Here is a 13,563-nt window from a genome sequence, read left to right as displayed (position 1 = left end):
TGCCACAATAAACTACAATTCCCAGGATTCCCTAGCACTGAACCAGGATAATTAAAGCGGTCTCAAACTGGATTATGTCTGCAGTGTGTTTTGGACCTAACTAAAGAAAGAAGTTTAGGGACTGTATAGACCGTCCATTAAGGCCAGCATTGGGATGAAGTGGGGGCATGGCATCCACATGATGCACTCCCCAACTCCGCCCCTGTGCCAGTGTTACACCACATGCCACACCACATGCCTGGAGGCATCATGGCACTCCTCTGGTGCTGCATCCAGATGACGCAGCACCAAAGAAGCACCAAAAAGCCGCAGCGCTGAAGGCTATGGCACCCTTTCCACAGCGCAGAAAGGAACCGCTTTTTGCAGCTCCTTTTTGTGCCTTGGAAAGGCCAGATTGAGGGCGCGGCGTGCAGTTGCTTTGGCCCCGATCTGGCACTAAAAGGGGCTGATGCAGTCTCAAAGGTGCTACAAGACTACTCTACACACTCATTCTACAGACTAACATGGCTACATTTTTGAATTGTATCATTATGAGAGATAGAAATTGGTAGCATGAGATTTCATAGATTAGAACTTTTGGACCAAATGCATTTGAGGAAGTAGACTCAAGTCTATGAAAGCTCATGCTACCAATTTCTATCTTTCAGTTAGGCTCAACGGTGCTGCAAGATACCTTTGCATACTGATTTTCCAGACTAACCATGGCTTATGTCTTTGAATTCCATCAAAATATAAGTTAGGAATGAGCTTCGATTTGTGTAACCAAAAGTGAGGGGAGTTATTAAGTGGTCTGCTGGGACTCCCCACAATTTTCAAGAGGTCCATGAAACAAAGAAAAAGGTTGTGAGAACTGGCTGCTGACCTTGAGGCAATAAATTGCTCTTTATTAAATCAGTTGCTCTTTACTAAATCAGTTTTAATCACTGAAACTCTAATCACTTCTGTGGGGAAGGAAAGAAGTATAAAACAATATATCACACCACAATGTGGTGTAATGGTGTGAGTGTTGGCTGTGAAACTCACTGGGTGACCTTAGGCAAGTCACATGCTCTCAGCCTCAGGAGAAGACAATGGCAAACCCCCCTCTGAACAAACCTTGCCAAGAAAACCCCATGATAGGGTTGCCCTGAGGTAGGAAAGGACTTGAAGGCACACAACAACCACAGCAAAGTAGAAAGGTGCGACTAGATGTATGTGTTCCTGTGGACGTCAACAAGTCTTCCCCTCTCCACCACAGATATTTGGGCTCCCTTTTCCTCATTCCTCTCTAGGGCACAACTATCCCTCAGGGCTTCCCTCCTTTTTTTTTGCCTAAGGAATCCCTTCCACTCCCAGGGTGACCAGATGCCATCCTTTTCCAGGATATATCTCTGGAGTTTATCACACGGCAGGAATTTCTCTTAATTTCAAATGAAAAGAAAGTGGGGCCAGAACTCATTCACATGAATTCGCTAGTTCAGTGAATTTACATGAATGTGAATTGCGTTTGAATTGACTCCCCGTTGCCCAAAATTGCGTGTGGTAGTCTATCACGCATTAACGTGAAACCCCATGATTGCGTTGGGATTGCCATTGGAGTATACAGGTACTTCCAGTTTCCCTTGTCTGATAAACTCCTATATTTCAGCCCTCTGACCAGGAGGAATTGCAAAATGTCCTCCATTTTGATTCATTTCATTCATTACAGCCACCATATTAATAAATACCAATATTACACAGCAGTTGATGACTGGGTGTCATATACACATTGGAAAATCAGTGCAGCCATCATAAAAGGAAGTCAAGGGAGGTTGGATATATCCTACATTTCAAAATGTTCCCCATTCTGGGAAAGACTTAAGAAACACAAATTCATGCTTCCTAGGCTGCATCCGCGCTGCAGAAATAACCCAGTTTGGCACCACTTTAACTGCCCTTGTTCAGTGCTATGGGATTCTGGGTGACATTTAGCCTTCTCTGTCAGAGAGCTCTGGTGCCACAACAAACTACTGTTCCCAGGATTCCACAGCACTGAGCCATGGCAGTCAAAGCAGTGCCAAACTGTCTTAATTCTGCAGTCTTAGTCATGGTCAGAATGGAGGACATTTGGGCATTCTCCCTGGGCAAAAAGAGGCTGAAATGGAGGACACATCCTGGGGAAATTGGGGTTATTTGGGAGTTCCTCCGGGGGAGAAGAAGACTAAAATGTAGGACTTGTCCTGGGGGAATGGAGGACATTTGGGAATTCCTCCTGGGAAGGAGGCTGAAATGTAGGACCTGCCCTGGGGAAATGGAGGACAAGTGGGAGTTCTACCTGGGCAGAAGGAGGCTGGGATGTAGGATTCGTCCTGGGGAAATGGAGGACGGTTGGCTGAAATATAGATCTTTCTCCTGGGGAAATGGGGGACAATTGGGATTGAAATGTAGGGCTTGTCCTGGGGAAATGGAGGACAAGTGGGGATTCCTCCTGGGCAGAAAGAGCCCGAAATGTAGGACACGCCCTGGAAATGGAGGACGTGGGCTCACCCACCCACCCACCCGCCTGCTCCCAAACCCTCCTTCCCCGGGGGCTGCGGGCTGCTGCGCCTAGGCGAGGCCGGGGCTTCTTGGGCCTAGCGCGGTTCCTCCGGTTACTCACAGCAAATCGGGCCGGTTCCTGTGGAGGATGGCGCAGAAGGCCAGCCCGTCCCGGAAGGAGCTGCTGAGGTCTCGGATCTCGACTCCCGGGTAGCCCTCGCATTGGCGGCGGCACCAGGCCTGGAGGGCGCTGCGGGGGCCAGACATGGAGGGAGCAGGAGCTCTCCCTTCTTCCTACAGCCTTCCTTCTCCGTCTCCTTCTCCTTCTCCCGCCCAGAAGCAGCAGCAACCACCAGGACTCCGCAGCCGGGCTCTGCTCAGACCTGCCCTGCTGCTGCCTCCTTCTCCGCCCATGATGGGCCCACAGCGCCTCTGCGCCCTCAGGCTGCCTCCACACTGGGGAATTAATCCGGTTTGGTACCGCCTTAACCTCCAGGGCTCGAGGCTGTGGAATTCTGGGAATGGTCGTTTGTTCTGGCCCCTTCTGGGTAGTAGTGACACTGCTGAGTCCCCAGTGTGTTTCATGGCCAAGTGGGGAATTGGGGGGGGGGGGTCATACAGGCTTTCTTTTTTAGCACAATGATTGAAATCATGGCACTCACACATTCCTGGTTTGTTATTCACACCACAGAAGTAGATTTGCCAGGGTTCCTTATGCCAAAAGAAGATGCTCATGTAAGAACCTGGAAGCCAAGTCTATGCAAAATGTTTTATTGCTCTGTAGTCTTTACAGTCAGATCTGACAAGCCACATCTGCCCGTTATTAAGGAAAGTGAAAGGCAATCAGACCTTTTTATTCAATGTAAAGTTCTTGCTGGAAGGTAAATGCCTGTCACTCTTGTCGTTGCCGAATTTCTCTCTCAGGCAGCCAAGATCAGAACCCACTATGTATAAAGGGCCAGTTAGAGCTCAGAGTTAGATTTAACAACGTCCACAACTCTTGTGTTGTTGGCAATTTTGTTTGGGGGGATATGATGATATGTGTATTTCGGTTGACTGTGTAAACTTGAGGTCTATGGACTGTAATAAATTATGACTCGCTGACCATGGAACCGCATCAGTGCGCATCTCTGCAAGTTCACATGCAAGCTCACACATGCAAGCATTCGAATAAAGATGGAGGCGACGATGCAAATGCATTCGGAACACGTTCAAGGCATATATCATTTTATCCAGGGTCTATTCAGGTCTATTCGCATCAGTTATTCACACTACCGACAATCCAGATCTCTTTTAAAATCTGCGAAGAAACCTGATATTTATTATTATGGAGTGTGTGGGTTTTTTAACAGCCACCCCCCCAAAAAAAAACCTTTAATCGGACACATCCAAGATGTGTGTGAACCACGGAGATTCAACCCAGATTCATCCTGGATTATTTTCACTGTGAATAACCCCTGAACCCTGGTTGAATCGAACACTCAACCCACTGTGGCCACTATGCCTAATGGTAGGGCCGTTTCAGCTACGCATAGCCAGAGCAAGGTTTGAGTGCTAGAGGGCAATGGTCTGCAGAATTAATGACAGGCATGCCATTGTACCAGATGCAACACAATTTTGACTGGACCACACATTCTCCATAAAATTATCTCCCTACACAGATACCTGTTGTTACCAAGATGTTCACCAACGTACAAGAGATACACACAAACAGGCGTCATCTCTCAAGAGTGTTTTTGTTATGTATTCCTGCATGGGAGGAGATTAGGGTAGATGTCCCTTATGGTCCCTTCCAGCTTATAACTGTATGATAGAGAAGTATTAGTTCCTTTTTTTTCCTTCCAGAAGTAAAAGGAAGAAATGTGCAGTTAGCATTTCACCTTTGTGAAGTCAAAGGCTTTCACAGACGGCATCCATATTTTTTGTGGGTTTTTCAGGCTATGTGGCCGGGTTCTGGAAGAGTTTATTCCTGATGTTTCACCAGCATCTGTGGTTGAGAAAAACATAGCCCGAAAAACCCACAAAAAACTATTTCACCCTTTGTTCACACACACACTCATGTTGTCGCCAAGAAATGCAAAGGACCTATTTGAATGTATCAAAATTGACAGTATTATAGTCATTTAATAAGCACAATAATTTCAGGCCTATTATACAACTTGTGTTGTGTAGTGGTTGCGTAGCAACAATTGGTGTGCTTACCACCCAATAGTGCGGAAAGGTAGGAGGAAAGCAGCAAGTATAATCATGCAGGACGAGAGCAGAGTTTTGAAATACTGTGTCACAATAGTGTTAAACTGGGACACATCGATTGGGGGGGGGGGGGTAACAAGAGCATAATAGTGCATATTTTTCTTTAACTGAACACATGTTAACCTTTTTACTTTCTCATTAATGAGTCACATTTACTTGTTCCTTCAGAAACATTGCTTTGAGGGTCATATACTTGGATGAAGCAAGTGTAGTGTAGTTGGCCTTCCTTATCCACAGATATCAACGGATTCAACAATCCACGGCTGGAAAACATTTGAAAATATATAGAAATTCCAAAAATAAAATCTTGATTTTGTACATTTTATACAAGGGACACCATTTTACTAGACCATTGTATATACAGATGTTGGTGTCCACAGATGTTGGTGTCCACAAGGGGTTCTGGAACCAACCTCAGCAGATACCAAGGGCCCACTGAATAGTGCAGTGATGGCAAACCTATGGCACACATGCCAGAGATGGCACTCAGAATCCTCTCTGTGGGCACATGTGCTGTCACTCCAGCACAGAGTTTGCCAGAGTTTGTTACTAGAAAGCCAGAGGGACATGGCACTTTGCAATAAATAAGTGGGTTTTGGGTTGCAGTTTGGGCACTCGGCCTCGAAAAGGTTCACCATCACTGGTATAGTGGCTCATTGCCAGACAAGGACTCCAGAAGACAGAGTATAGAAACCCAGTGGGCCACCTTGGGAAATCACACTCTCTCAGCCTCATAGGAAGGCAGTGGTAAACCCCTCTGCAAAAACCTTGTCACAAAAAGCCTGTGATAGGGTTGCCATAAGCCTGAAATTACTTGAAGGCATGTCACAGCTAATAGGGTGATGGCAGCATGCCTCTATTTTAAAAAGCCCTGTTAAGTATGTATCTGTGTTGGTTTTGTTGCAGCAGAAATGCCAGAGGCTTGTGGCATCTAAAACGTGTTAATCTTTAATGTATCACACAACTGTTCATTGCTACATTGTTATGTGTATTTTTGTAAAACCATCATGAAATTATAACCCAGGGCGATGTGTTAATAACGGGTTAGTCCGAACAAACAAGTGACATGTTACTCTACAAAGAAAACAACCACAGGTAGCATACTACTTTTTAAAACACATTTATCTTTTCAAAAATAACATGCAGAGCTCTGGGTTGGAAACAGCAGGAATTGTGTAAGGGGAGAGTGTAAACTTCTGACCTAGTTTCTCAGGGAAGATCCAGTGGGCAAGAAGTCAGTGGACTACTCTGTGGTTCTTAATCTGGCTAGTTGTCCTGATATAGAAGTAGACTGTAAAGGGTTGGCTTAAATTTTCATTATTCCATTTTAAGCCCTGCCATTACCCTTTTCAGAAATTTGCCTGAGTAGAAAACATATTTCCAATATATCCTTTAGACTGGAACTGTGGTACACCTTATGCTGTTGAACTGTCAGCATTCCTTACCACTGGCTATGCTCACTGATGGGAGATGTAATCCAGCAATATCTGAAGGGCCACATGATCCTTACCATTCAACTGATCATTTTAATCAGCTTGAGAGATAGAAAGTGAGTATCAGACATGGGAGGTTGATCTTTTCATGACTGGTTTAGATAATGTCTAGGATATATGGGAGGAGGAGGAGAGTGAGAATCACACAGCCCTGCAGATGTTGGATTAGCCTTAGCCAACGTAGGGAAAGATGTGGTCCAACCACATCTAAAGGGCTACATGAGTCCCATTTTGAAACGTGGTTTTGTTTCTGCATGATCTCCTAGATAAAAAAAGTGAGGCTCTTTTAAACTAGATCAAAGTGCATAGATTGCATGTGCATTGTAATGGAATTTGTGTGTTCTAGTAACCCTTTTTAAAAAATTGTCACCTGTCCTGAAAATGAAAAGGAAGCAGATTTTGTTGCCATGACATGACCTGGTGTTAATGAAGGCATATATTGTTTTGCTTTTCCAAATGATGAGAAATTACAAGGGTGGCACTGCACAGCTGGTTTCTGTCCTTTTAAGCATACAGTATAGTTGCTAATCCATCAGGTTCCCAAGAGAAACAACTGCAGCCAAGTAATGCTTCAGCCAGCTCAGCCCTCTCTGTCTCTACAGCATGAACGGGAATCATAGAATTGGAAGAGACCACAAGGGCCATTGAGTCCAACCCCCTGCCATGCAGGAAATCACAATCAAAGCATCCGGCGGGCCTATCCAATGGACCTCCTCTAATCCGATTTTGAACATCTGAATATGATGACTCCATTCTTACAACTGTGAGCAACACTGTAACAACTCTTCCCCTTTTTATTTTGATTTTGATTTTGATTGATGTATTTTGTATTATCTATGGATTTTATGACATTTCTACTGTTGTAATCCCGCTTCGATCCGAAGGGAGAAGCGGGAAATATAAATAAATTTTATTATTATTATCCCTGACAGATGTCCATCTTGTTCTTGGATTGTAACTCCCATGAGCCCCAGTTATGTGGCAGTCAAACACCACATCTGAATTGCCAGAAATTATTCACCTTGGTTGATGAATGCAAACTGCAGAACTGGCTCCAAACAGCCTCTCTTTACTTTTTAACCCAGAGGTGGAGGAATCATATTTCTATCCTCCGAAGAGTGTATTCCATTGCAAAGACTGGAGAAGAATTTCAGCTGTCAAGTAACATTAGTATATTTTTATAAGGGCACTGGACACTGATTTATATTCACCAAAACTGCCGACAATACTACACAAGAAATTCAGTGAAAAAGGCTTTTCTGTGCTGTTTAGATTGCTATGCATTGGGTAAAGGACACTATCAGATCACCCACTGCTATGTTGACTATGGTGAGGATGAAATAATTAAACAAGCACTCCCATACAATTACTGTATCAATTAGGTGGTTTTGGAATGCAAACGTGATTCACCCAAGACCTCTCCTAGAAATACCAGTTAAGCCAGGAAGACTAGAATGGGGAGTTATACAAAGTGGGTGTGTTCTTCACTAGTATTGTTCCAGTATGTGTGTGTATATGCCTTCAAATCACCTGTTGACTTATGGCAACCCTATGAATTGCACAGGGTTTTTAAAGGTAAGGACAGAGGTGGTTCTGCCATTTCTTTCCTCTGACATATAGTCTACAGCACCTGATATCTGTTGGCAGTCTCCCATCCAAGCATTAGCCAGAGCTGACCTTGCTTAGTTTCCAAGATCTGACAGGATCTGGTGCCTTTAGGGCATTTAGGCCCTTCTGTCTACTAATACTGTTCCAGTAGTACTGTTCTCAGATCCAAAAAGCATGTGTGTGTACAGCTCCCTGCTAATGCTGCAATTAATAAGGCTTTTAATAAGCTTTAATAAGCAAGGATCTATAGAAAACAGCAATATTTTCTAAAATCAGCATATACAATTGAACCATTGTGGTCTCCGAAGTTGAGAAGGAAGGGGTGGGTAAGGAGTAAGGCTGGAGGGCAGGCAAGTCAAAATATGACATACAGTACTTCTTCCAGGACTTTCTGCAAGTAATATGCCTGAAACAAGCCAAAAGATTTTCCCTTCATTTTGGTTAGGGCACCCTGCCTTGTGTGTTATTGAACAGTTTATGGCTTCCTGGAATCAAGCACTACGTTTACTTACTCCAGTCGTTCTACAGAAGGACCATTCTTCTCTTTCCCTGTGTAAATCTTATGACAGAACAGAATGTATTGATGGGGTTGTGTGGCACAGACTCTCCTGAGTGCATGTTCCTCAGTAATACCTATATTTGTGGCCCATCCATTAGTTCTGTTGTTATAAATAAACCAGGCTGCAATGTTTGGATGATGAATTGGTTGGATTAATAGCTTCGGGGGAAATAGTTTAGTCAGCTAAAAGATACTAGCCTAATTAACCAGACACCAAATTTTAAGAATTATTATTGTACAGGAAACCGTTATTTTTCTCCATATTTTATATCATACAGTCGGCCCTCCTTATCCACAGATTTGTTATCCATGGATCCAAGCATTCAGGGCTTGAAAACATTCCAAAAAAGTATAAATTCCAAATCCCAAACCTTGATTTTCCATTTTATATAAGGGACACCATTTTGTTCTGCCATTACATTTAATGGGACTTCAGCATCCACAGATTTTTGTTATCTACAGGGGATCCTGGAACCAAACCCCAGCGGATAACAAGATCCCACTGTATATGCTATTTGTAGATAGCGTGATTTTAGAAGTACAATATTGATGCACCAAGGATGTTAATGCAATATGTTCTAGAGACTGCAGATGGCAAGAATAATCATTGAAGCACATTTTGTCCCACGAGAAGCAGAAATGCATCTTCTAAATCTTAAAATCTAAGCTAATGTATACCTTAACTGTTGAGTGCCTTCAAGTTGTTTCTGACTTACGGAGGCCCTGTTTTGGGGTTCTGTTGGCAAGGATTCTTCAGAGGTGGTTTGCCATTGCCTTCTCCTGGGGCCAAGAGAGTGTGACTTGGCCAAGGTCACCAAGTGGGTTTCCAGGGCTGATCAGGGATTCAAACCCTTGTGTCCCAGAATCCTGCTCCAATACTCAAACCGCTGTACCACAGTGGCTCTTTTAAGATAATGAGCATGATACTAAAAATATAACCTTTTTTAAAAAAGCAATTGTAAATCTAATCTAATATGATAATATAATAACAGAAATATAACAATATAATTTTTAAAATATTTTCTGCTTGTTTTCTACTGCCCCAGAGAATAGGACCCAGAGCAATGGATTCAAACTACAGGAAAAGAGATTCCGCCTCAATATTAGGAGGAACGTCCTGACAGTAAAAGCTGTTAGAAAATGGAACACACTCCCTCGGAGGGTTGTGGAGTCTCCCTCTTTGGAGATTTTTAAACAGAGGCTGGATAGCCATCGGTTGGGTATGCTTTGACTGAAGGTTCCTGCATGGCAGGGGGTTGGACTGGATGGCCCTTATGGTCTCTTCCAACTCTATGATTCTTTGATTCTATGAAGTTGAAGCAAATAAAACAAATTCAAAATTTGTTGCATGATTGCTCTAGGAGATCAAGGTGATGTGTACAGATTTTCCCCTCCTCCTTTTTATCCCCATAACAACACTGTGAAGTAGGTTAGGCTGAGACAGACTAACTGGTCTATAGTCACCCAGCAAGCTTAATGGGTAAATAGGAATTTGAACCTGGATTGTGCTTAGAACTTAGAAAAGCATTTTTTAACTACAGACTCTTGAGGAATTCTTAGTTTGAAAATGTAACTTTTCTAAGTTCCGCTTATCACTAACCAACACATACACCATCTATCCATTACAGCTGGAAGGAACCAGGTTAGCCATTGTTGAGCTAATCAGGTCTTGGCAAAATGTAGCTCTTCAAATGTTGGTGGACTATGGCTCTGCTTCCTCACCATTGGTGAAGCTGGCCAAGACTGATAGGAATTGCATTTCAGCAACCTCTGGAGGGCTGCATTTTGTCCTTCTCTCTGAGCTAGACAATAGCTGGGAAGATGGGATAGAGTGAACCTTCTGTTCAGCCCATAAATGTATACCTTCTTACTGAGGTGCAATAAATAAATAAATAAATAAATAAATAAATAAAGCACAGTATCAAAGGGGATAAAAAGGCAGACAGTAATGGGGTGTGTAGTGCAAATTGCATCACCTCTTTCCATAGTGATGCAAAGCAGATGGTTCAAAACACACACAGCCAGCTGCTGCTCTGTACCTTTAACCTATGAGTAATATGAGAAGGGTTTGACATCATAGGACTGTTACCTCAGATCCCATTATATATCCCTTGGGTTAAGCTCTCCAGACAAGATGAGTAATTGATAACGTAGCTTGGCATCTCTTTTGGTGTCTCTGCATTTTGAATAGACGCCCTCTGCCCAAAAAAACCAGACAACAAATATTTCTAGATAAGTAAAAAAGAAAACTGCAAAGCTCTGCGGATCCACTCTTCCTTAATCTATATGTGCTGCCACAATATGTTAACAAAGTTATGGTGACTCATAGCATATTTCAAAATTACCAGGACGAAGATTCCAACAAGACAAGACACCTCTGCAATTATAGGGTGGAAATAAAAGTGTAGGTATAAGGTTTCATAGTTATACAGCAAATCAGTAGCACAGTCAAAGATGAACATTATAATTCAAGCTTCTGTGGAAAACAGTCTTGGCTTAGACCAGAGGTGAGCAATGTGTGGCCCTGCAAAAGTTGCTGGACTGCAGCTCCCATCATCCCTTACTTTAGAGCATATTGGCTTTGGTTAATATGAACTGGAGTCCAGCAATATTTGGACAGCCACTTATTCTCTACACTTGTCCTTGATCTTGACTGCGAGTACCTACAATATTATGACGGACCGAAAACCCTGCCTTCATTTATAAAAGCAAGTTTTGAGCCGGAGTTTATACATTTGTTGAAAAATGTGTGGAAATGTAAAAAGTATTTGTCAATGCTTTAGAAAGAGGAAATCTAGTGAAACCTTGGATACACCTCAGGTTATCTCCTTATGACACAAGGGAAATCAACACATAGAATAACCTGTGTGTGTAAATAATGCACAACCTTATCTGCACTACAGTACTCATCCAGGCCTGCTCAACTGTTTGTAAGTATACTAAATATGTGCTAAACCTTATCTACAACTAGACTGCAGACCCAATCACTGAAGTTTCTGAAAAGGCTCCAAAGGTAGCCCCAAGTAGTGCGCTACAGTAATCCAAACCAGCTGTAATCAAGGCATGTGTCAGTGTAGCCAGATTTGACATCTCCAGGACCAGGTGAAGTTGGCACACCAGTACTAATTGTACAAATGCACTTCTAGCCATCTTCAAAACCTCGGCATCCAGGTTGATTTGAGTCAAGAAGTATGTCCAGGTTGCAAACTTGAGATTTCAGAGGGATATAACCCCATCCAACACAGGCTAAATCCCTATTCCCCAATCTGCCTTTCAGCTGACTGGGAAACGTTTCTCTTGTCTGTATTGACTTTAAATTAATTTACTCTCATCCAGTTCATTACCAATAGCAGACACTGGTTTAGTATGGATGCAGTTTCTTTGGAATTGGATGGAAGAGAGAGATAGTTGGATGTCATCAGCATACTGATGACACCCAATCCCCAAACTCCCGATCATCTCATTCAAGAGTTGCGTGTAGATGTTAAATAGCACGGGGGACAAAACAAACCTTGATGGATTCACAGGACAATGGCCAAGGGGTCAAACAGGAATCCCCCAGCAACAACTTTTGAGTTTGCCCCTCCAAGGACTGGAATCACTGCAGAACAGTGCCACCAAGTTCCATCATGGAGAGGCACTCAGAAGGATACTGTAGTCAGTGGTATCAAAAGACACTGAAAGGTCCAGCAGAACCAACAGGGACAACACTCCCCCAATCCAGTTCCCAGCAAATGTCATTTGCCAAAGTGACCAAAGCTGACCTGGAGCTAGACTGAAACGCATCTAGAGAATCCATTTCATCCAGGAAGTCTTGGAGCTGGAAAGCCACCACATGCTCCAGAGCCATGCACAAGAACAAGGAGGCAATGTGAGTGCAATAAATAAATAAATACTAGATCAAAGATGGGCAATTTATGTCGTTCAGATATCATTAGACTGCAGTGTCCATAGTCCCTCATCATTGACTCTTCAGACTGATAGGATTTGTAGGACAATAACATCTGGAAGAACACAGTTGCCCATCCAGGAACTAAAAAGAAACAGTCTCCAAAAAGTGCTTAATTTTACTTATAAGCGCAGCTTGTTTAGAAAGAAACTACTTTCTTCAAGTGCATGCTTATGAAAGACAACTTTCTTCTGAGAGAATCTTTGAGAAGGTGGCTGTTTATTTTATGAATGTTTCCTTGAAGGAGGAGGTTTCCTCCAAAACATGACAGTCTTATCAATAAAATAAGGCATTTGTTTTATTTCCTTAAGGTTTATTTATTTACTTTTTTGTTTACACTGTCCTGCAATTAAAATGGCAGAATCTTTCCACAGTTTATTGGAAAACTAAACTAACTGAAGCCCTGGAAGAAGTCAGAGGGAGATTTTCAATGGCACTTTGTTCAGAACTGATGCTGGGAGCAAGGAAATGTCTGGAAATTGACACATATGCCAAGTGCTTGAGGATCCCAACAAGAAAATAGTGAGAACAGCAGTCAAGATCAAATTAATGGAAGCCGCTCCCACATGAACGAGACTCATAATGGCAACTAAGACTCCTGACCTTCAGATAATTGTGATGGCAGTGGGTGGGAAACACACAGATGCTGGACTCAAAAGTGTAATTATATTTGGAAATTAAACACATTTAGGTTGCTCTGTGGCCCTCATAGGAGCAAACACCCAATTTTTCCTTTACTGATTAAGAGCTCTTGAAAACTGGAATGAAGATACAGAGAAAGCTGATTTCTATCAATATTATACCTTCCAATGAGCTTATCCCATGGCGTTTTAATTCACTTTAACTCTATCTGGATTAAGTCTTAATTCGGGCGGCATCCTGGTTTTATTATATGGTTTTTGCCACCTAATTTGCTGCCTGAATACATCCCTGTTTCTGGTTTGAGAAAATGGCCAGCGGTGTGCTCCTGGAAGCGGGGATGGAGCTGGGCTGTATTTGGGTGGCAAATTAGGCAGCAAAAATCATCTGATAATATTAGGATGCCACCCAAATTAAGGTTTAAACTGGATAGAGATAAGTCGAATTAAAATGCCATGGGATAAGCTCCTTGCAACTGTCACAGTTTGGCACAGACAGGCCTGGTTAATCTTCTTGTCCCACTTTTTCAGATGCTTTTAAAAGGTCCCAGTTTCTCTCTTCTCTCA

General features: G+C 42.8%; 1 protein-coding gene across 1 annotated transcript in view; it reads right to left on the bottom strand.

The window, feature by feature from the left end:
* MICALL1 (MICAL like 1) overlaps positions 1-2,772 on the bottom strand; it is a 44,724-nt gene extending 41,952 nt beyond the window's left edge. The window contains exon 1 of the mRNA XM_042468654.1: positions 2,618-2,772. Within this exon, the coding sequence (XP_042324588.1) occupies positions 2,618-2,763 (146 nt within the window). The 5' untranslated portion in view covers positions 2,764-2,772. The remainder of the gene's footprint in view (positions 1-2,617) is intronic.
* Between the last annotated feature and the right edge of the window lie 10,791 nt (positions 2,773-13,563).

The sequence above is a fragment of the Sceloporus undulatus genome, chromosome 5 (genome assembly GCF_019175285.1).
Source record: "Sceloporus undulatus isolate JIND9_A2432 ecotype Alabama chromosome 5, SceUnd_v1.1, whole genome shotgun sequence".
NCBI lineage: Eukaryota > Metazoa > Chordata > Lepidosauria > Squamata > Phrynosomatidae > Sceloporus > Sceloporus undulatus.
The sequence above is the reverse complement of the archived record's forward strand: the minus strand, read 5'-3'. Positions and strand labels throughout refer to the sequence as shown.